Source organism: Alligator mississippiensis, chromosome 8 (assembly GCF_030867095.1).
Source record: "Alligator mississippiensis isolate rAllMis1 chromosome 8, rAllMis1, whole genome shotgun sequence".
Classification (NCBI taxonomy): domain Eukaryota; kingdom Metazoa; phylum Chordata; order Crocodylia; family Alligatoridae; genus Alligator; species Alligator mississippiensis.
This window is the reverse complement of record NC_081831.1, coordinates 13561850-13585682: the sequence shown is the minus strand read 5'-3', so window position 1 is coordinate 13585682 and position 23833 is coordinate 13561850. Positions and strand designations below refer to the sequence as shown.

At 47.0% G+C, this 23833-nt stretch overlaps 2 protein-coding genes across 11 annotated transcripts in view; both read left to right on the top strand.

The window, feature by feature from the left end:
• Positions 1 to 10035, top strand: part of RNF157 (ring finger protein 157) — an 81327-nt gene extending 71292 nt beyond the window's left edge. For 2 of the 5 annotated variants that reach the window (XM_019494313.2, XM_014601858.3), the window contains 2 exons: positions 1278 to 1318; positions 4135 to 4223. In XM_019494313.2, coding sequence (XP_019349858.1) covers positions 1278 to 1318 — 41 coding nt within the window. In that variant the 3' untranslated portion in view covers positions 4135 to 4223. Of the gene's footprint in view, positions 1 to 1277; positions 1319 to 4122 lie in introns of all 5 variants that reach the window. The other 3 variants (XM_019494312.2, XM_006269228.4, XM_019494310.2) reach the window with 2 other exon arrangements.
• FOXJ1 (forkhead box J1) lies at positions 5005 to 22910 on the top strand. 6 transcript variants are annotated; one of them, XM_019494314.2, is made up of 4 exons: positions 10126 to 11762; positions 12053 to 12097; positions 14367 to 14878; positions 19170 to 22910. In XM_019494314.2, exons 1-4 carry the CDS (start codon positions 11651 to 11653, stop codon positions 19983 to 19985), a joined length of 1485 nt encoding a protein of 494 aa, XP_019349859.1. In that variant the 5' UTR covers positions 10126 to 11650; the 3' UTR covers positions 19986 to 22910. The 6 variants fall into 6 exon arrangements, with proteins under 6 accessions (XP_059588132.1, XP_059588134.1, XP_019349859.1 ...); XM_059732150.1 differs by lacking the exon at positions 10126 to 11762 and adding an exon at positions 13033 to 13087 and having other exon boundaries at positions 11911 to 12097; XM_059732149.1 differs by lacking the exons at positions 10126 to 11762; positions 12053 to 12097 and adding an exon at positions 5005 to 5087 and having other exon boundaries at positions 14290 to 14878.
• The last annotated feature ends 923 nt before the right edge of the window (positions 22911 to 23833 follow it).

Here is a 23833-nt window from a genome sequence, read left to right as displayed (position 1 = left end):
GTCATAATGAAACCAGCCCATGAAAGCATTGTTATACTGTGTCCTATTCTGAGTGGCCAGGTGTTGCCCCACGCATCAAGATGACAAATATAGATACTTGGGGCTGGGGTCATGTGCTATGAGGACTCTAAAACCCTCAGGGCAATCCAGATTGAGTATCTTCCCAGGGTAATCCAGTGAAAGAACGTAAATACAGGCTCACAGGTGCTTTGAGGGCTTGTGTCTCCAGAGAGGGCTATGGGTGTTAGGTGCTGAACTCCCGCTAAAAGTCAGTGGAATTTGTGCTTCCCTCTTTGGCTTCTTTCAAAATCCTTGGCCCACTTGATCACACCTCAGCCCAGAAGGCCCCCGACAGAGAAACTGGTGTGTGAACTCCATGGATCTCCTTCTGTTGCTGCTTGCACTTTATTAAATTGGGAAGAGCCCCCATTGAAATCAATGTGGTGAAAAACCAGGGCAGGTGAGATCAGGGCCCGTGGGTTCTGCAGAAGGTGGGTTCATAGAGCAGCCACATCTACACAGCTCCAAGCCAGGAGAGGGTCAAGCTGAGCAAACTTTTGTTGATCTGTCTCCTCTTTGCCAGTCAGGGTGACTGGTGTGAGGTTCATAAGAGAGTGAGAAAGCAGTGCTGAATTAATGGGTAAAAGGGAGTTTGTGGGGGAAGAGAAGGAATCTGGGCAATCCTTTATAAAAGCCTGCCTCTTAGAAGAGAGGTTTTCAGTCCCATTCCTCAAGTCTTGTATCTTCAGGTGCTCTTGAGGGGTTTTAAATGTATACCATTCAGCTTCTGGTGACTCAAATACAACTGCTAAGCCAGAATGTATGAGTTTTTAGAGCTGTGTTTTCCAAGCTTGTGGCATTAATGGTAGGCTGTGTGAAGTACAGAAGTCTGTGTATAAACCCTTCTGCCCAGTTAGGTAGCCAAGTGGGTAACATTCATTCCCTTGACCAAAGGCAGCTTGGATGGTCTCTAGAGAACATCACCAGAGCTGTGTTTAATCAAGCCTCCATCCCTTCTACCCAGATACTTTGGGTAGCCAACTTGGGTTTCATTTATTTCCTTCAACAACCTCTCTGAGGGTCCCATCATCAGAGCTGGAGCAGCATGGCCTTGAGTTAATATAGTCAGGGCAAATTGGCCTTAGTACTAAGAGTCTTCTACAGTAGCAAAACAGGTCTCAGCCTAGCAAACCTCTTGTCTTGCTGTTTTTTCTTTTGTGTGTGTGGTGTCTTCTCTCTTGTTCACCATTTGCTTTTGGTTTTTTTCTGCTGAACAGCTGTTGTTCCGGAATCCTGCCCTATTAACATTGACGAATAGGTATGAGATCCGCAAAGTCTGAATGAATCTCATTCTGGTTTTACTGTTTAAGTTTTTAAATTTTTTTTTAAGATCTCTTTGGATGAGTTGAATCACCCCATTTCATAACTAAAGTGAAGGGCAGAGGGAGGGGGAAGGGGAAAACCTTGTCCCATGCCAAGAGCACCCCCTCACTAATGGCAAAGAGGAATTCAAAACTCAGCCTCCCTGACTCTTCATTGTTCTGCACCTCATGCCGTGCTTTACCCCAATGCATATGGGTATTGAATATCACGGGATCAGAGTAGTAGCTGATTACACCCACTTGACACTGGTGTAAGTCATAACAAGGGGCGAAGTATCTGTTGGATATATCCTAAAAGACAGAGATAGTATTATGTTTAGACATGCTTTCAAACTAAAGACAAACTCTACATGCTGAAATGAGTTGTGCCCATATCCACTTGGGGTCCAGTAGCAAAGGAGTTAGTGTCTTGCTATAGCTTTAGAGGGCCAGTGTCAAGGTCCTGCCCAGGTATCATGCCAAAGGCTGCCCTCGATCTGCCCGGCCATAAATGGACACCTGGTCACTCAGGTTGAAGAGTCAGGGGTGGCTGGGTATGATCTGGCCATCTTATTCCATGGTGGGCCAATGGCTTAAAATTAGCATGCTTTAAGCACACCAGTCCAACGGGCTGTTAGGTTCAGGTGGACTAACAATCCACATGTGCTAACACTCCACACGCCAAGGAAAAAGCAGCACCAGTCCTAGTACAGTTCTTGCCCCTCTCCTTTGCTAAAAAAAATCTCAAGAGAATAAAGGGAATAAATTAGCCCTAAACTCCCGGAAAGGAGATTCTGGGACTCATAGAGTGCTTCAGGGAAAATAGTTTCTCTCTAGAGATATCTTGTTCAGGCTTGGTTTGGCCTCTTTGGGCCTAAGCCAGTCCAAAAGAGGACGTTTCCATGTTGATATTAACCCTTTCTATTTTATTATTTATATTGCAGCAGTGATCAGATACCCCAACCACAGTCCAGGCTGTTTCATGCTAGACTCAGTGTAAGCAGGGAGGCATGATACCTGGACAAAGATCTTATGATCTAAGTAGATCAAAGAAACATAGTTATCACCAAACACAGAGAAGTTGCAGGGCCCAATCAAGTGCTGCAGAAGTCTTGCTATAGGTCTTGTTGCAAGCAGGACCAAGCTGACAAAGACTTAGTCATATAGTAGGATGAAATTTGAATCCAGGCCCCCTGGGGCTCAGTCTAGACCCCATTTCTGAGTAGTTCATGTGAGTTTGTAAGCCATTCCTCTCCTGTAGCTGTTTGCAGTGCTTTGGAAATGTGGCACTCATGCTAGTGTAGATTTGCTGCTAGAAGTACCCGTCATTCTATACTGACTTCTTATAAGTTACACTGGTGTAGGGGTTTATGTAGTGTGTCCATTCCTTTTTTTTAATCTAAAGTAAATGTGCTGGGTCTAGGCCTTTAGTTCTTTGTGTCATACCATGTCCTGGGCAGAACAAAGCTCAGCTTGAGCCCTCCCTATGGTGCGTGCATAGTGATGGGGGAAATGCTGGGCCCTGGTTCCTTCTTAGGTTTCCCAGCAGCAAGCAAAGGATAGAGCAGTTGGCAGGCTAGAGTCATCCCCAATATAATTTCTTGGCTGTCAGTGGGGTTAGACCAAGGATTAATTTGGCCCAGCACTTGCAGTGGCCTTGCAAAGAGCCAGAAAATAATCTCATTTGACATCCTGACAGTGCCTTTCCTTGGTTGCCTTTGGGAGCACTGTCAACATGGCATGCTAGTAGCACAGCCATGTGACATAAACGCTGTTGTTTCAATGCATCCCCCCCAATTATTTGTTACATGTCAGCAAAATCTGCAGCTGCCAAGCAAAACCCCAGATCTTATAGGCTGAGAAAAAGGAGATTCCCCCTTGTTGGAAGTTTCTTCTTTCATACCGTGGGGGCTGGAGGTAAGGGTAGCATCAGTGTGGTTCTGGAACAGACTCCTGCAGGGATTCTGAATCCCAATGCAAGCTCACTGGAGTTAAGCATCTCATTTAGCACTGTGCTGCAGGCAGGCAAAGCTTTGTACATTTCCTGGGCAAAAATGTAACACCTCAGGCCCAAATTAACACACACACTTCCTGTGCTAAGTGAAAATCCCTACTCATCTCTAGGGGATCATTTGGATTTTTTTTTTAATTTGCCCACAGCTGCAGGCTCCATTTGGAAGCCAAGTCATTAAGAGGCAGAAGGGATCTTTCCTGCCGCTATCACATTTCAGCTGGATAGAGCACTAGTGACTCCCTGTCACTTCAATATCAGGAAGCCCTGGAGCTGTTGCTGTGCAGGACTTGTCCTATTGAAACTAGCCGTGCATTTGAGGTGGTCATTTCTTTTTTGCACTGTGGAAGCCAATTAGAAGGAAGTCAGTTTGGTTTGCCCCATGGAGCTTGCTCTCAGACAAAGTGTCCCTCCGCTTGGAATTAACTCTGGGGCTTATAAAATTGTAAGCTCATGCTGTTTCAGCTGAAGTTGGGTTCCCCTGTCTGTGAGCTCACAAGAAGCCCTGTCTCTTTCCTGTTGAACATGTAGGGGTCTGGATAAAATAGAACCCAGAAAGGAGACTGGTCCCAATGTGGTTTAATAAAAGACTCCAAACACCAGCTGCTTGCACTGGGCAGAACTAATTGTGCATCTCTCTGCTGCTGCCCCATGCATTTCTATCTATCAAATTTAATATACCAAGAGGTAGTTTTAAGACACTGTGCTCTCTGTTGACAGTGGCTATCCTCATGTGTCTTGTAACCACAGTCTTTTTCCCAGGTGTTGAGGCGTCCGATGACAACGCCCTGACCTGCCGGCAAGCCCCGAGACACCATCTGTCCACCAGCAGCATCAACCGGGAAGATGATAAGGATATGCAATGCATGATGGGACCTCTGGCAGTCTGACGAGACTCCGCCCTCTCTGGGACTGCACGCTGGATGGAGGGCAAAGCCAGCTACCCAACACTAAAGAAATCTGGAGCAGCCAATCTGTGGGCATTAACACCTCAAATATGGCAGATGTAGCGATACTGTTATATATATTATTTTTTAATTTAAGCTGCAATTCTCACCCCTCCTCCCTTTGAACTGTTTCCCTATATTTATGCTAGGACTAACTGGACTCACCTTGATAACAGCAGAAAGGAGGCTGGTTATGGTCATGAACTGTAACTCTCAAATTCAGAGGCCTCGGTCCATGTGTTGTAGCCAAGAACAGTTGGGGTGTTTCCCTTCCCGCTCTTCTCCCTGTTTCCTACTGTGAACTGGTTGTAAGGTAGGAGGGAATTGATGTCAGCACATGTCCTCCACTGTTTCCTTTTCCCTTCAGCCCTCCTTGGCAGTTGGCAGCCCAGTCAAGAAGTTGGAGTCTCCATGTGGCACTGAATGGGTGCTTGGAGGAGACTTCTCTTCAGTGGGATGACTTCATGGCCTGGAAGATCTCCACCCAACAAGGAAAGAGGCTGAGAGGAATGGGCTGGGAGAAGAGGGTGCCAACAGGAGCAAGTGGTGGTTAAGGGAAGAACATTACCGCATGCCTATTGTAGGGGCATGGCAATGTGGCTGCTTTCTGGGCAGGCTCTCCTGTCTCCATCCATCACATGCCCTAAGTCACCTTCCGTTAGCACATGCATCCCTGTGTAGACTGGTTGGTGCGCTCACCCATCTCCATATCACCTGGCATAGAGTAACCATCTCACTGGCTCACCTGAGTGCAGACATTCTGCAAGGGTAAGTTCTGCTTGTTACGACTAACTAGAGCTATGCCCCGGGTCCTTTGGGGTCACAGGGAATTTAGCTGTTGACTTCAGTAGGACCAAAATGTGGTGTTTGTGATGAACTATCAATGGGCAAGCTTGGGCACATGGGCCAGGACTCTGTGCTGATGCATATGAACTGGTGCACTTCCAGGGAAGGCTGGTACACCTGTAGGTTTGCTGAAGTGTGCTGTGATAGTCCACAAAAGTCCACTCACCTGGTTGCATGTGCGCATTCATAATGGCTCATTCCTCTCTCTTGCCTTGCAAGAGGTTCTTGTCCTAACTGGGACCAACTCACAAGATATAAGCTTGAAAACAAGTGCTTTAAACACGGCTGCTGCTGCTTTGGCAGGTTCCAAATGTCTCTTCCATCCCCTGTGCCCTCCTCCCGTTGCTGCAGGGCAGCTGCCAACTTTTTCTTCCTCTTGCAAACCAAAAACAAGCAATAACCTAGCTCCACAGCCTCAGCAAGAGATTAGATGAAGGGCAATTATGGGCTGAGGGGGCTTCCTTCATGATGGTTAGCCCTTGCATCTGTCTGTTATGTGACACATTGATTTGGGGAAGGTAAATGGTAGCCCACAATGAAAGCCACAGCAGGGGACAAATATACGGCCCCTTGGAGATGCGTAGTTATGGGATTTTTCCATCTTGCCTTCCAATCTGCTGCCATGCTGGCTCTGTTTGTTTCAGCTGGACAGGCTTCAGATTCTCCAGATGCCCCTTTCTCTGGAGCAGTTTCAGTGATGAAGGCCCAGTCCCTCCTTTTGTTTCTTGTTTCTAAGGCATTTTTACCAAGTGGGGGCAAACCAGGAGCTATATACAATGCCACCCCTTCTGCTCTCCCTATCCCACATTGATCAGTCTGCCCTGTGTTTCCAGCCAGACTTTTCAGGGGAAGGTGTGTGTACTGCGTCAACAATGGAACTGAGACTCCAATCCACAGGGCAAAAGTCAAAGGTCCTGGGGAGGCAGGTCATGACTAGGGACCTACCAAAGACCAGAGAGGCCCTCTGGAAATGCAGGCCAAGGCAGAGGGAAGGACAGTCCTGGTTGGTGGTGAAGTGATTGAGGAGAGTCAGCACCTCAGAAGAAGTGTTCAGCTTGTTCTTGGGAGGGAGAATTCAGTCTCATGATGTATTCAAGGGGCTCATAGAAAAGCTTCAGAGTGGGTGCAAATGGGATGTCAAGAGTAATGCATATGACTTGGGTATTGTCAAAACTGGTGCTTTATTCATGACCTGAGATCCCCTTCTACGAGGACACATCAGTAGTGGCCCCCGCTCGCTGGTATTGGTGGCTTTTGGACCAGTGCAGCAGAACACAATGGCCATTTGAATGAAGAACATATAAACCCCTATCCCATCCTCCTGTCTCCTGCCCTTGGCGCTCTCTGCTCCTGCTATGTGCTGGGTGTTGAGGGTGATGGAACTGCTCTTTCTATTAGAACAAGAGAGGTTGGATGAAGTGGTGCACGTCTGTTACTCTCACTATGCAGAGGACAGCCCAGGGCTACAGAATGATTCAGTGCCCATAGGTGTGTGCGCAGGGGTAGGTAGGCCCCTCCTAGCCCTAGGCATGTCATAGTGATACCAATGCAAGATGTATTTATTGCTGCATAATTCTGAGACAATATGTGGATTATGGAGGAAGGGCAGCTGGGACTAGGAGGTGTGTTTGGGCATGGGAGAAGGATCCATTTTTGAGGCACCAGTCAAAGGGCTGCACTAGCTTGTAATTGATGTTTGCCCTCTGCAAGCCTTGTTCCATTAGGCTATCAAAACAGTACTGCATACTCCCCCCTCTCCTTGGTGGACACTGTTGGAGCTGATACAAGCCCCACATGCTAACTGAACTCAAGAATCGTTCCATGAATGATGAAAGCCAGGCCTACGTTTTCTGGGTGATGTATTCTGCAATGCCCAGGTGTCCTGCCTGCAATTAGGAATGTGTCCCAGACAGACCGGGGAAGGTGCAGCTCCTGGCTACAGAGTTGTCTCAAAGTACTGTACATAGCTGGTTTAATAAGAGACACATAACCTGCTGAACTAATAACAGAGCCATCTTAGAGGCTGGGCAGAAAGCTCTCCCGAGCCAATAAGAAAGGAACGCAAGGGAGACAAGATGGAGTCACTGCTATTTTATTCCCCACTCCCACTTCTACGAGTGGGTTGTGGTGTAAATCAGGAGGAGTTCCACTTAAAGCAATGGCAGTAGTCTAGTTTTGCAGTGCCGTAACAGAGTAGCTTATGACACATTGAGCAATCAGGTTCTGTTTCCCTGGGAGGAAAGGCCAAGCCATTTTCAGGGGTTCCTGAGAGGTTCTGCTCCCCTGTATTTCATGTCAGTGTCCAGGCAAGTAGAACAGCAACTGTGGAAGGTACGTGCCAACCCAGACCGGTGGCATCACACACTTACCACATGATTATCCTGGTGTAAATGGGGCTCATGGAAACCTTATACCAGGGTCATGGAAACCGGGAGTCCAGGAGCATCATAAGAGTAATTCTGACATCTGGACTGGGGAAGGAAAGTAGGTGGGTATCCTTGCTCATTGCCTCTTCTAATTGAAAGGGAGCATCCATCCAGTTTAACAGAGAAGTTTTAGTTTCTGCTTTGGCATTTCTGAGCCTGCATTACTAAAGGACCAGGAGGTGTATAACAGACAGAACAGCAGCAAGGGAACAGGTGAAAATGGAAGCCCCTCCTATGATGTTTGCATGAAGTCTGCTGAAGCAGGCAGTAGGAGAGGATGGCTGAATTCATCTTTAGCTTAACGCAATAAAGCAACTGCATCAAGTAATCCAGGTGGCAAGATGGACCAATGTACAGTAGCAAGCTTCCACCCTTAGCAACTTGACTTCCAGTTCAGTTTTGTAGCTTTGTAGTCATTCCTATTGGCCATCTGCCCACAAGATGGGCACTCAGTGCACAGGAAAGCCATGCTGAGGATGAGGATACTTTGGAAGAACTATATGGGAGAGCAGAACTGGGCTAGCAGGCAGGTTTGTAAAGAACTGGGAAAGGACATTGGGAGAACTTTGTGTGAGAGACTTATATGATTTCATCCCGCCAATGGAGAAGCAAACATCCTTGCCATTGCATGGAAGACACAGTAGCAGAGGGTTTATCCCACACTAGCAACCATAGTAGGTACCCATACGTAGTCTCTGCAAAGTTTGTACTCAAGTTGCTCATTCTTGCTCAACCCCATGCTATGACATCTTCACTGTTAGTTACTCATGCTAGCTAGATAATGGTAGCGTAGGTATGCTAGTGAGTGCTGTAATCACACCTTCCCTGAGTACTCTGACCCAATAGAGGCCTACTATTCCACAGATGGAAAATGTTGTGGAAGATCTGCTCTAGCCTTAGCTCATCTCACTGGGGCCAGTAGGCCTGTCTTGATCACAAGTTTGCTTCTTCTTGCCCAGGGCCTTAGCAGTATCAGCTTTTCAGTGACAAAATTGCCATGAAACGAAATCATCAAGTTTAATGGCCTTCTGCTCTCACTGATTAATCGAATGCTCCCAGAGATGAAACTGTCATGAACGTAAAAAGAAGCAAACCCCAGTTTGATGCTTATGACTTGCTTTAAAACGTTCTTAGTTTCTGAAATGGTATCATACCTCTATTAGGCACGAGGCTCTTTTCTCCATTACACCGAGTTTAATTTTTAAAAAGCTACCCCGCATTTATACAATGAAAAGTTGAGTGTCCCACATAGGAGCATTGCAGGCAAACGAGAAATAGGAGTCCACACCAGTGAAATGTTGGGATAGTTGCCAAGATGATGCTTAGAGTTATGATGACATAAACAGCAGGAGGGGGTATGTGCATGTGGATTTTGCAGGCCCTTTATTCTTCAGCCATGATGCTAAAGGAGTTCAAAGAGAGAAGAATTTCCTCCTTCTCTAAGGCCCCCAGGGGTTCTCTCCTGGTGATGAAATGGACCTAAAGGTTTTGGCTGGAGCTTCTAGTGAAATTCCACCCAGAAGGGCAGGATACACCTGACCCAGGATGACTCAGCTGCTGGGCCTACCGTCCTAGTGAGTCTTTGGAAGGGTGCAGTGATCAACGACAAGCACCAGGTGGCATCCCACAGTCAGAACTTCACTGCTCCACAGATAACGAATCAAACCTGCACAAGAGGTGGACATTATTCTACGCCGGGTCTTCCCAACAGCATGGGAACAGGGCACACAAAAGGGAAACTTTATAAGGCCAAGGGAGACTGAAGGGAGATAGGAGAGAGAGAGGTCACAGGGAAGGCTGCGTTCATCTCTAAGAAAAGTAGAAGCAGTGAAAGAAAACCAATGTAGTGGCACTGGGCATGGAGGGAGAAGTGAGTGAGCTTCATACTTATAGCGATTAATAATTAGTCTGATGATGATGATGATTAATACTGAATTATAGTTTGCATGTCTGTCGCACCTTCCATCCATGGTTTTCAAAGCACTTTACAGGCACTGATGGATATTATTTAGATTGTAAGCTCTTTGAGGGCAAAGACTGCTCTTTTTCTGTATGTGTCCAATGACTTAGCACAGTGGTGCCCTAGCTCAGGCCAGGGGCTCTGAGGTACTACCATGATAGAAATAGTAAATAATCATGTTAATGAATAATTGCCCTGATAACCCTGTGAAGTAGGTCGGTACTATTGTCCCCCCAGCTGGGAATACTGAGGCACAAAGAGATTAAGTGACTTGTTCAAGGCTTGTGCCAGGAAACCTCTGGCGGGTCAGAGTCCAGATCTCGTGATTCCCAACCTGGTGCCTTCACCTATTGCTTTGATGCAGTAACTCTGGAGAAGGAGGGAGCTATTTAGAGTGGCATAAAGTTGTATGTGTTTCTCTTTAAAGCTGGGTATTTTATGTTCAAAAGTAGTTATTAAATATGGAAAGCACTGATTTACCTGATCTGCCATCATCGACTCTTTCTTTGTATGGCTGGCATGACTAATCTCGGACTCTGGAAAGCAGCATGTAGAACCCAGTCCTGAGGAGGACGCTCGGCCTTTGATGTACTCAGATAAGTTCCTGTTGCTTGAGTGGCAACTTTCTCTCCAAAGGGACTGGGCTGGTAGAGGCCGACAGGATCCCACCTGTAATGACTTCCTGGGTATCAACAGCAAACAAGACTGCAGTTTCCCACAGACCCATAATCAACACCACTCCAAGCTGTTTCCAACTATACAGTTCTTCATAGCAGGGTAGGACAGGTTAGCTCTGAATATCACCAAGGGATACTGTGCTGGGATAACAAGGGAGCCTGGAGGAAAGGGGTTTTTTCTCTAAGGAGGCCCATGTATCCTTCCCATTGTTGCATGAACTGGCAGGGGTGGGTGGAAGTTAGAAAACACATTAATTCCCTGATTGTTGCCTGGTGCTGTTGCTGTACTGAAGCCTTCAGAAAATCCTCTGGATCCTTGAAGGAAAACCACCTTCTACAGTACTGGGATTAAGGAGGGGAGCCTTTAGGAGAGAGAGAAGCTGCGGGAGAATCTGTTGGATGTCTTATTCTGCTCAGTAGAGATGGTTTAACTCCTTGCCAGTGGAGCTTTGAGTGTGAATGCTCCAGCTCTGGGGGCCAAACTTAGCAGGGCAAATTAGCAGTGATAGGGAACAGCCTCCTCTTTTGTTGCTTCAGAGTCCTGGTCAGGAGCTGAGAAGGGCTGTCCTGGGACTTTCCAAGATGCCCTTTCATGAATACTCCTCAACTCCTAGCTTCATCTTCCAGGCTGTCCAGGGAGCTGTAGGCCCTCTTGTCAAAGTTGTGTTGCTTTGGTGGCCTAGGGCACTGGCATTGTTGTCCCACCTGGTTCTTTTTGTTGGAAACATGAGGGATGAAAGGACATTTATTTTACCGCCTAATTTTTCTGAGTAGGACAACAGCTGCCATGTCCCCATGCACCATTGCATAGTATACAGACACCATTGTCACCATGTTTGTGTGCTATCCATGAAGCAAAATGCATTACTGGTGCCTCTCCATAGATGATGTCAATCAACTGGAGCTCCTGCTAAGTGACACCTCTCCCTTTCAGCTCTGGAGAGATCCCATCCACGGTCTTCCCTGTGTCAGCCAAAATGACGGCTGTCCTGTTTGCGCTGAGCCCGATCCATCCCTGCCGTGACTCGGTGGCGTGTGACCAGCCTCGAAGCTTTGTGAGGTGCTTTTGTATGGAAGATGCAGTACCAACATTGTGTGTACGGGGTTGGGATAATGGCTCTCTCTTTTCAGGAAGAGACCAGAGACTGGCCGGGTCACTTATCATACGTCAAAGTGGATCCAGCCAAGATCATCCTGGCCCGTACTGGCTCTCCCCATGCACGGCAGCCACTGACGGGAGTTTCCTTGAGGCACTCAGCAGTCTCGGCTGTTCTCAGCCTCTCTCCCCTTCCTGTCCTTTACTGCGAGGAGGGAGAAGTGGGGAATTTTGTTTATTCCTTTCAGTCCCACCATAGCGTGGCCCCGTTTCAGTGGCTGGGATGACTGATTAACAGGGATTTGGGATGCCAGAAGTGTGTGGTCATGTTGATGCGGTCCCATTGGAGGCCAGGCTCAGACACACAGGCAGCACTGAGAGCCTCAGCTAGCAGCCCTTGCATACTAAAATCCTCCTCCGTCCTCCAGCAGGTCCGAGGTGATGCAGGGTGGGGGGGTGCTTTCCCCTTCCAGGGAGATGCCTGGCCCTGACCCGGGCTGGCTGTACAAAGTGCAAGGGGCTTTTCTCTTCGCATGGGGGGCGGGGGGTGATTTTTCATTAAGGACTCTTAGAATAACTGACTGGTGGGGGGCAGGGACTCATTATAAGGGAATGTGACTGTAACCATCTTAATTAAATATAGGAAGGACCCAGCAGGGTCTTTGATTGAGGGGGTCTGCTGGGCCCCTCGCCCCCCTTCAGCTCTCCCCTTGATCTAATTACTTTAGGTTACGCAGAGGTCAGACGAACGCGGCTTCATAGAGCTGAACCAGGTAGGAACAAAGGGGCCCGTTCCCGGCCTGGTCGAAACGCCGCTGCTTGCAAGGGGGATGATTTTGGCTTCCAAATGCTCAGCCGCGCGAACAGCGCGCTCTTAATCCTCCTCATAGCAAAGCCTCGAGGAGGGCACAGACCTTTACACATGAATGCCGCCGCCACCTCTTCATCATCCTCTCCCCACACACAGCCTGGACGCCGGGGAGGCCGTTGAATAGGAGCCCGTTTGCGTGGGCAGGGACAAGGGGCTGCTAAATGGCAAATTGAGCCAGTAGAGGAGACAGAGGCACAAGCTCGTCCCGAAGGAGAGAGGAGCGGTTTTAAATCATTCCCTTCTTTTCAAGGCACGGATCGTTCTGGTGGCCCAGTTGGTTTTTTTGGCAGCAGCTTGTTTCGTGTCCACATGAATAATGGGCAGCCGAGAGCTGTTTCAAATGGACTTTCATTTGTCTTAATGAAACTCAGAGCAGCCATTCCCAATGCCCGCTCCGGGCTACCACCCCATGCGGGTCAGGGGACGAGCCCCCCTGCACCGCCGACCTCCCCTGGGGAAACGACCATTGGCCTGTCTTGCCATCCAGATCCGAATCACTGGGGCTGGGGAATAGAAATGCCTTTGCAAAGCAGGAGGGATGGGGGAGAGCGCAAGTTAGCGCAAAAGTGGCAGAACTACAGAGCAAACTGGCGAGTGACTGAGCTCTCCATGGAGATCTCTGGACCAATGGGAGGGATGGAAGCTGTTTACAGGGGCGGAGCGTTTCCATAGCAGCCGGCGAAGCCTTTTGGAGCAGCTACTTAATGACAGTCATTCTGCTGCTTACAAATCACTGCAGCTCTGGAATAAAGGAGCTCTGGCAGGGCTTTGGGTCATAATTTATCCCAGGGGGAAAAGTAGAAATTCCCCCCCCGCTTTTTTTTTCCCCCTTTCCAGAACATTCCTGCTTAGTTGGGAACTTTGGACGCGGTGGGACTTTGCATAGCCTCAGGTAAGGACCCCCGAACCGTTGGGCGAGGTGGTCCCTTTTCGTGGGAAATGCCTTGCGCTGTATTTCTGACACCAGGTCTATCCGACGACTTTTCCAGCCGCCGATGCTGCAACGCAGGCGACTCGAGTCAAGGCCGTTAGTGGGAAAATTGATTCGGGAGTTAATGGATAACTCTGCCCAAGTTGGTTTGGTTTTGTTTTTCATTGCAGGTGTATTTATATAGGGTCTTCCCCCCCTCCACTGGCTAATAATAGTCTGGAGTTTAAACGGGTTAGTATGGTGACCTTTCCGGTTTGTTTTTTGTCTGTTTTTCTTTATTAAAACAGAGGGTGTCTCTGTTAGAAATCCTGCCGGGGGTGGCTGGACTCCGAACATTTTCGCGGAGAGCCCCCAACGTTTTATCTCGGCTACTTAGTACCTGCGAGAGTTAAATGACACATCTCAAAAAAATTTGCCATCCCCTTCGGCCGTTGGCTTATCATAGAAAATACCTTTTTGGGGCCTGAAATGACAGTTTATGCTCTTATCCTGATGGTTTACCTCTTTTAAAGATAGAGAAAGTTATGCTTTCTGTAGCAGGCTGAGGGACTTAGGCACCTCTCCTGCTTAAATTAATAGACGGAGGGCATCTAAATCTAGATTGCTGTAAATATAGATTATCTATACACACACATGCTATATCTTACACCACGTACACCTGTTGTTTGCTAAAATGGCAGTACCCTGCATGAAGAGAAATAAACACGGGGCATGAAAGTTAGCAGCCTAAGAAATATTCACAGCAGCGTGAGAAATGTTGGCTATTGATGGAGCAAGGACAGGATTGCTGCCTAGGAGGATATAGATGTCTCTGCTTTGGTTGAACGCTTCTGTGCTAGTAATAGTGCCATGTCACTCACTTCAAAGCTGCTGGGGAGCTTTCTTTGCGAGTCAGGCGAAGCCTTGCTGTCAATGGCACAGGTGTTTCAGGGAATCCCGTCAGATTTTAACACTGATTGAAAGCAAACAGCTTTGTGGAGGAGGCTGGATAGAGAAGCGACTTGTGTCCCCCACCCCGAGTGGAGCTCTGTGTGGGTGGCAGAGGTGCACTAGGGTTAGATGTAGCCTCCACTCTTTGTGAGCCTCAGGCTGAAAACCTGCTGAAGTGCTCATGAGCTGCCTCTATGCCAGGGATCTTGAATCTCTTCATGTTGTTATTGCAGGATCGCTCTTTTCCCCAGCTCCCTTCCCTTGCCCCTTTCACCCATCAGCTCCTGAATGTTGGATCTGCCTATTCTAGCCTCCTCAGACATGGCTGATAGCTGGTTGAACCTACAGGCAGAGGAAGAAAGAGGGCAGGAAAGCAGCATGGGGGACTCTGGCAATTTGGACGACAGCCTCACCAGTCTTCAGTGGCTGCAAGAGTTCTCCATCATCAATGCCAACGTGGGCAAGTCTTCCTCCTCTCCCAGCAGCTCGGACCCTCACGACTACCACAAGATCCCTGGCTCAGCTGCTCCATGCTCACCCTTGGCTGCTGACCCAGCTTGCATGGGTATGCCCCATACCCCTGGCAAGCCCATTTCTTCTTCTACGTCCCGAACTGCTCATCTTGGAGTGGGCATGCAGGCCCAGCCCATGGAAGACGTCGACTATAAGACCAACCCTCACGTAAAGCCACCTTATTCCTATGCCACACTCATCTGCATGGCCATGGAAGCCAGCAAGAAAAGCAAAATCACCCTCTCGGCCATCTACAAATGGATTACAGATAACTTCTGCTACTTCAGACATGCTGACCCCACCTGGCAGGTAGGTGACCAAAGGTGACCTCCATCCCTCTGTCTCTCTTTCATGGAAGAAGACTGGGTTGGGTTTGGTGCTGGGTTTGGGCACCTGTTCAAACAGATAAAGGCAGGCGTTTCTTTAGAGCTGTTGGTGGTCCAACTCCAAGTTGGTCTGGAGAGATACAGGAGGAGGAACACACACCATGCACCAACAAGGTGTGTCTAGCAGTTGGCCTAGCTGTATTTGAAGAGGTAATAGGAAATCCTACACAGTTGGGAAGAAATAAAGAACTTTCTACTGGCCGATTAGCATTGATTGCTAGATCTTCTAATGTTCCTGGTTATGGCAGTGTTTCTCTCTCTTTTTCTCTCTGTCTCTCCAGGGTGCAATTAATGACACTTGCTATGCTTTGTACTGAGGTTTGCCTGGAGTGAACATTCAGTAGCATACAGAAGCTTCAGTAAATGAGAATGTAGCCCAGTGTAAACAGGAATTTGCCCTTGTAAAGTTAGTGATTGTCCAGGACATCTCCATTGCTGGAAAGAGACTGAGATTGAGAGAAAGAAAGATGCATTCTGTTCTCCGTTTCTCTGGAGCATCTGTATTGACTACAGTGTGTTGCAGCAGTACAATGGAGAAGAGAATTTGGTTCAGAGAGCAAAGAAGGGAGGAGCGAAAATAGGGGTAGGAAAAGAATGTGAAAGAAGAGGGAATAATAAGGGGGGAAAGGGTAGAAAAAGAGACTGGGGAAAAAGACAGGATGGGAGGATAGTAAGAAGAAAAACGGGAGGTGAGGGGGGTAAGAGAAAATGAGAGGAGACCAAAACAAACAGTATGAAGGAAGAAAGCGAGTTGAAGAGACACGGGCAGGGAAACTGTATCTGATGCGTTTAACTTCCAGAACAGTCAGGATCAAGGGCACAGACAAGACTTCCCTAGTCTGGAGCTTGTAAACCAAACAATGCCTTGAAAAATGGCTTTGACTACAAGAGCTGCTGGCTGCAGTGAGACAGCCATTATCCTGGTACCTGGCATAAGCCACTACCATTTTGATGCTAGTTGTGAACGGTACACATTCTGCCACAAGCGGTTGAAACTCCTCTTTGCAGCTTGATGCAGCTCTCCTGGGGAGGCATCTCCGTCCCTGAGCACCACCTCCGCGCTCTCTTCAGATGCAGGAGCTGTCGGTCCTGAGGTTGAGGATTTATTTCTGCAGTTCCCTGCTGGATTAGTGAATCCATCAGCTCTCTGAGTCAGCAGTTTCATAGGCCACAGAGGAAAAGATTTGGAGGAAGGGGAGACACTTTCATTTAGAAAATCCTTGAGCAGAAACATGTAGATCCATAAACTCCGCTCTTTCCCGGAATATACCACAATGAGAAATGGTGTCTATTTTGGGTGAAATGCTCACACACTTCAGGTGCTTGTGGAACGAGGGTGGGAAGAGACTTCATTGCTCAGAGGGAGGCCCCAAAACACTGTCCATGTCCCCTGTATCCCCCGACTCATCGAAGACTTCCTTTGCCCCTTGTCTAAAAGATGAACCATTTCCCTTAAGCTACAGGGTTGCTGGAGATGATGCTGATGATAAATAACACCTTGCACTCCTCTAAAGACCCAGCTGTGCCCCTAGCTTGCAGTTGTGCCCACAGCTGATGGGTTAGGGAGCTGTGTCATAGAGCTCCCATTCATTGGTGGCTACCTAAGAGTTTCATGCCCCCTAAGGAATGCCAGAGCACGGGGGCTTTCCCTGCCAGCCTGGCTCAGTGCCCTGTGTGCATACACAGCAACCCCTGGCACAGGAGGCATTCTGGGGATATACCATGGGTGGGAGGAGGTGGGGTCAGGGAGTTCCTCCATCATGGTATTCCCAGACTGACGTAATGTCCATAGGGCATCATAGCAAGCAGGATGCTGGTTGAGAGCTGGCCTTGCCATTGGGGGCTCTGTTGACCTGACAACCCTGGGACAGGAGAGGTTCAAGCTGGCTATGAAGTCTATGCTGGACTCTGCATCAGCACAGAGGTAAATCAGGTCCATTCTTGCTACAGTGGTAATGACCGGCCACAGGCTGCAAGGTCAAGTTACCCAGGTTCCATATTACTCTTATCCTGTTAGGGCTCCAGCTAATCCTGCATGTTGGCCATCCCTGTAAGGACCCAAAGAAAAGAAACCAAATCTGCCCTGCTCGAGACCTGAGTCAGGGCCCTTCTAGATTTAAACAAATCAGTGGAACCATTGAGATGGAGGTTAGCTAGGGTGGTGGTTTCTAGCTCTGCACCATGACTAGCTCAGCAAGTGCCCAGGGTTTCCCCTTCAGCTTGATTCACTCTCAACTGCTCCAACCCTCAACCGTGCAGCTGCGAGTGCTCCCCAGTTTGCACTGGAGGTTGAACCTGGAGAGGCCCAACAACACCTGGTTCTCTTCCTACTTGCTGTGTAAACTGGGAGCAGCTCCATTGACCCAGCCCAGCTTCACCAATGGTGAGAGGTACAAGTCACAAAGGCTGCAGACATGGGCAGTTAAGGAATGCTCCCTTAAACAGAGGAACAACCCAGATGAGGCTTTTTTTCAGTTTATATCCCCCAGCACTTGTAAGGAAGTCAGCATTCTTGTGCGCTGGTAAGTTCACCAGAGCAGTCATATAGGAGCTAAGTGCTGATGCTTTGCCTTCTCCTGCAATCTCCTATCTGGAGAATCGCTGCATTTTTAATTAAATGAGCTTATTAAAAAACCAAAAGTTCTCAATCCCTCTCTGCATAGACACAGGTGGTTTGATTGATTTTTTTTTTTTTTTTTGCAGGGAGGAATGATAAATATGCTAACTGGCTTGGTAATAATCAACTGTCGACCAGCCAGGCTGAATGAAATTTCGGAGTAGGGGTAGAGAATTTGGCTTGGAATTCTCTGACCCTTGTAAAATTTCATTAAACAGTAAATCCTGAATCACCAGAGTCTGGAGCTTTTGGAGGAATTGTTGGGTTGGGTTTTTTTTTCCCCTTGCCTTTCTTTCCTTTTCTCCCAACATGACTGTATTCTCATTCCCCCCACCCCAATTCCTGTAAGTGGAGACAGACTCAAAAGGTCATGCCACCCATACACAGGGGGGAGATGGATAGATTCCTGGGAGAGCTGCGTGTTTTGGAGGAGAGCCAGCATGCCCGAGGAGTTTCAGCCCAGAGGAAGGTTTTTGTTGTGTTTTTTTTTATTTAGCACTCCAGGCATTCAAGCCTTGTTTTTGCTATTCGGCAATACGGATTATGGATGAATAAGCATAAAGATATCCAGGCAACATTGAAAAAAAAAAACCCTTCACCATATCCAATCTCTTAACACACTCTAGGCATTGTGCAATGTAACACAGCGTTATTTACCCAATAACTGAGTTTCCTTTCTGATTATGCATATCACTCTAGACACATTCATGTTTTTCAGAACAGCTCAACAGGAGCAGAAACTCCTCTTTTTTCCCCCCTTTTCTTTTCTCCCCCGCCCCCTTTTTTTCCCAGCTAGTTTGATTTGTGTTCACGAAGATACAGACTGATTTCATACCAAGCTTTCCCAAGCGTTGGGATCTATGGGAGAAATTCAGCCATGGGCCCAACAAACGGGCATGCAAATGCAGTGCAAGTGGTTGTCCCAGTATGCTGCACTCCATCCCAGAGCAACCATTTGTATAGTCTGCTCAGAGCAGGGAATAAGCTTCCCATAGGCTTGTCCAGAGAGACCATTCCTGAGTAAGGGATTGTATGTGCCAGTTCAATCTCTAGGCACCGTGGTGAAATCAGAGGAAGCAGCGAATCTATATAAAGCTATTTTGGCCAAGTGATTTCCAACTGATGCTAACACTTGTATCACTCATTCCTAGAGCTAGCTGGGAATATTGTTGACCACTCACTTGTTCCCCAGTCTCATTGCTCTGTGAGCCTGATCCAAACAGCAAACAGGAAGGCTTCCAGTGTCCTCAGTAGACTTTGGCTCCAGGCCCTTTGGCCTCTGCTGCTCAAGGTGATGTAGAATGAAGGTGATGGAGCTCCGTTCCATCATCTCTTTGGTGGCCACAAAGCAAAGAGGAGGGTCTACTGTGTGGCACCATTCAGCAGTTAGCCCAGAATGGTTTGTCTTACTGTTGCAATCTCTGCCTCTTTATCTGGGGACCTGGTGAGGACGGGCTCATTTGACCTTTTGCATGGTTTATGTTATGTTTTATCAGCTGCAAAGTATGAGTATTCACAAAACTCCTAATTAAAAAAATAGGTGGATTGTGTATGAAGTTACGTGTATTCAACTTTGCTGTTTTCCTTTTTGGCTTAGAATTCCATCCGGCACAACCTGTCCTTGAACAAGTGCTTCATCAAGGTGCCCCGTGAGAAGGATGAGCCAGGGAAAGGTGGGTTCTGGAAAATTGACCCTCAGTATGCTGACAGGCTCATGAACGGGGCCTTCAAAAAACGCAGGATGCCTCCTGTGCAGATCCACCCAGCCTTCACCAACAGAGTCCAACAAGACACTGGGTCGGCTCCTAATCATGCAGCATCCTCTTGGACCAACAACGGCGTCCTGAACGTCAACATGGAGTCTCAGCAGCTGCTCAAAGAGTTTGAGGAAGTCACCAGCGACCAGAACTGGAATCCAGCAGATGGAAAAATGGGCCACAAGCGGAAACAGCCATTGCCCAAACGGACACACAAAACAGCTCGTCTCTCTAGCTCCCCTCTACTCACCCAGGAAGAACAAACTGAGCTAGGATCACTGAAAGGTGACTTTGACTGGGAAGCCATCTTTGACACTACCTTGAATGGTGACTTCTCTACTTTTGAGGACCTGGAGCTCACACCTCCTATTAGCCCAATAACCAGAGATGTGGACTTGACAGTACATGGAAGACACATTGACTGCCCTCAGGAATGGTGCCCAGTTGGGCAGGATCAGGTCCTTACAGAAGCCAACCAGAACAACTTGGACTTTGATGAAACTTTCATGGCTACATCTTTCCTTCAGCACCCCTGGGATGAAGGGAGAAATGATTACCTCTCAAACTCAGTCAACATGGACCAGTTGTTTGAACTCAATGATTCTTCTTTGCCAACAGACATGAATGACTGGAGCAGTGTGGGATCATTCTTATAAGAGGCAGCTCCCAGTTAGAAGAACCAACTTGAACCCAGGCAGACTTTATCTTTTAGCAGGATGATCCCAACACTTTTTGAACTTACAAGAGATGACATTTCCAGAAACGGAAACATATATGGTGACTTTATCGACTGCAAAGTATGGGTACTCGCAAAACTCCAAATTAAAAAGACAGAACATTTTGGCTGGATTTATCTTTAAGCAACCCTTTGGGAGAAGTTTCTGGCCCTTGGGTTTCCCCAAGAGAAAAGAATAACTGTACTTATTTTTGTACTTGTGTTTTTAAAAGAAAACTGGATTATCCTATTTTTCATGGGAATGGAAGGGGTATGTGTTCCCTTTTTTTGGTTAGAAGAGAACACCTGCTAAGTTAGATATGACAGATGAGATTTCCTGGTGGTTTAGGACATTATAGACCATGTGCAATTTTCTCATCTTTCTTCTCTCCATTTGTCTCTCTCTCTCTCTCTCTATTTTCTATCCAGGGAAATTCCCAGGTATAACATGAGATAATTAGATAGCAGGCAAATAAAGGTCCCTTCTGGCTTGTATGAGTGCAGCCTCCCTCCTTAATTGGGGCTTGGGAAGAAGACGAGTTCTGAAAAATCAGATGCAATTCAGCAAGTCTGCCTCTTCAGATTTTTTTATATAGTCTTATTATATATATATCTATATTCAAAGAGACCTATATTTTTAGCACCAATGCACAATCAGTAGAATATCTTTTTGGCGGGATGGCAATGGAAATGGGGTCCTGTTTTTACTATATAGAGACATGTTAATTGTTCTGCAAATTAAATATGAAGTGTGTCAAGTGTTTGTGGTAACAAAATATGCAAGGGAAAATTCCTACATCGGAAGCAATGGATTTCTTTAAGGATCAAGAAAATCATCAAGACCGGGGAGGAACAAAGGAGATCTTAATTTCTCCAGATTGTGCTCGCTCTTAGTTTTTTAGCTTTTTATATCCTGAACTCCTTGCTGCAAATCGTGCGTGGCCATGTTTGCCATAAGGTCTAGGATTGTATCACTGTGAACCTTGTATGGTTTTGAACCGCTGTCCAAACAACAGTCTCTTTTCTGATCAGAAACTGGGACGCCCCCTTGTCTGCTCATGTGTCAGGCTCTGAGCAGTCTTTAGGGTCATCCAGGAGGCATATGAAGGACCAGGCTTTTCTCAGCGTTGGTGAGGGAGCTGCCAGGACCATGGGAAAACGTTTCTTTGTTTCATTGCATTGTTGTGTTTGGGTTTCCCACCCGGGGTGATGAGGACCAACTGTTTTGTTTTTTTATTTAAACTAATGCTCTTGTATTGGACTAACAAAAAAATAAAATGGAATAAAATCTGGATCCAGGCTCAGTCAACGAGTCATAGGCCAAAGACTGTGCATGCAACAGACGCTGGGGATGAAAGTGGAGGCTAAAGCCCCCTCTTCTGCCTTCTTTAACATACTTACCTTCTACTCTGCTTCTCTCCTGAGACAACACGACTTCTCAGCACTTACTATGCTCAACGCGCTGTGCAACGGTTAATCGGTTAAAACTCACAACACCCCTGTGAAGTAAGTATTATCATTCCCACTTTACAGATGGGGATGGCAAGACAGGAATACATTAACTGTCTTGCCTTAGGCCAAGAGCAAAACCTATCTCCCTGTCCTCGGAAACATGTGAAGGGGACACCGGCTTGCTATGGTCATCTCCAAAGCAGTTAGAAAATATGGTGGTTTTTTGACTATCTGGAAGCCAGGACAAAGAGAAGCAACCTGACATCATTATTTCTGAAGACTTTCAGCAATCTGAGAGCCAGCTCCTCAGCTAGTCTAAATTGACCAAGTCCCAGTGGAGTTATGCTGATCTATACTGGAGAGCTGGCCCCGGTTTTGTTGTGTACTGGGAGTGTGGAAGGGTAACTGTGAAGTATGCATAGGCAGCCTAGAAATATTTTGGTAGGATAAAAAAACAAACAAACAAAAAACCTTGCTAAAACTTGAATTCAAGCTATAGAGAATCAGATTCTAAGTCTCTCTGTTGTTGTAGGTGATATAGTTAAAATAGCTCCTAGTTAGCACAATATGTAATTTCTTTGGAGTATGTTAAACTTACTGAAGAAAGAAAAACCCTAAACATTTTTTTTGTAAGAAAATAAGAACTTAGGAACCTTAATGGGAGCAGTCTAATTCAGCTGGAGTTTAGTTGTAGCTTAACAAACCTGAAAGAAAATTCTTGTATTAACTGATGCATTCACTTGCATTCAAGATCACAGAGGTCAGAAATGCAATGCTTTGCATTTGGGTTTCCAGGTATTTTGGGCTAGGTTCTCAGCTGGGGCAATTCTGCTTCTCTCTGCTGACCTCGCTGGAGTTATGCAGATTTCCAGTAGCTGGGAGCGCTGGTCCTGGATCACCATACAGGTGGCTGCTGGTGTGGGGTGGGACTATTAAGATCAACCGTTCAGCCATTGCCCCCTGAGGTCTGGTGGTGGGTCAGCAGGTGCAACACTGGGACTGTAGTATGGTCCTACTAGTTGCATGGGATGGACCAGGGGAAAATTATAACCATATCTATGACTTGATGAACAACCTCCAAAATGCCTCTGCAAAAAAGAAAAAAAAGGTAAATCTTCACACACCCCCACCCCCGCCCCCAACTAGTTGCCCTGCTTCAAGAGCTGGGAGCATTTCTGATCCAAGCGACATAACCACATCAAGCTCATCTCCATTCCAAGGCTACCAATGATCAGACTGGGCCTAGGTGTTATTGGGGTTTTTTTATAGTTTCTTTTTGGTTTCATTTTTTCCTGTGTTGAGGCCTATTCCATACTGATGCTGAAGAACTGCAAAGATAAGTGTGCAATTTAACCTTTTTCATGGAAAGCTATTTACAAATAAATAAATAAAAAACCTTAAAAATGAAAAACTACTTCTGCCTCCTTGCTGCTTTTCCTGTTCAGCTTATATACCTAGATGGCTCATTACTGTAGGAAATAAGTGACTCTCAGTCTTTTAATGGATCTAGCCTCCCAGCACCCCTATGAGAAGGGCAGTACTGTTGTCATTGTTCAGGCTATTTAATCAAGTTCATGTAGGAAGGCTGAGACAGAACAAATACATCAAACCAGGTCTTTCAAGCCTTAGTGTAATGTCCTAATCAATGGAGAACATGTCTTTCTTTTCTCAGAGATGCATAGGTTTGTGGGGTGTGAATAGGACAACTTGGGAGGTCAAGAATGAAATGTTATGCTTATTATTTGTATTATTGCAATATCTAAAGTATTATAAATAAAACTCTGAGACTGAGGCAGTGGCACATCACTGCCAGAGAGAAGTAAAATAGATCAGTATCTTACGCCCCAGATCCTGTGACTGTAGCTGAATTTAAACTTTTATTATTATAATATGTCCCCAGATCTTACCATTGAGAAAGGAAGCTTGCAGACATGATCTGAGTGTAGCTAACAACATGGCCTCTGCCTGAGCTTGAAGAGAGCCTACTCACAGAAGTGTAACTACAGTTCATCCCAATGGGGTGTTAACATTCACTGTGGTTGGTGTCCTCACCAACACTACCCCGGCCGAGCACTGTCTCTGGGGCAAGTGGGTAAGTGAGCAGTGGGTCTGGCCCATCCAAACACACACACCTCAAATGCTGAGGTTAGTACTGAGAGATGCCCCTGCTGTCTCTGTCAGTTGGGGTAGAGCCCTCTGCCCCTGCATGTGCCAAGCCCAGAGCTTCTGAGGGTAACAGGAGCCCTGCTGCCAGTCTTGTAGAGAGAAGGGGTCCTCACAGTATTGCTCCAGCTTCCCTGAGGTTGTAGGGGGGATCCTAATTCTCTCAAAGACTAT

Coding starts and splice junctions, on each gene's coding strand:
- FOXJ1 (XM_019494314.2), top strand. CDS start 11,651: ATGTTGATGCGGTCCCATTGGAGGCCAGGCTCAGACACACAGGCAGCA. Junction 11,763..12,052: donor CGTCCTCCAGCAGGTCCGAG/GTGATGCAGGGT, acceptor TAATTACTTTAG/GTTACGCAGAGGTCAGACGA. Junction 14,879..19,169: donor ATGCTGACCCCACCTGGCAG/GTAGGTGACCAA, acceptor TTTTTGGCTTAG/AATTCCATCCGGCACAACCT.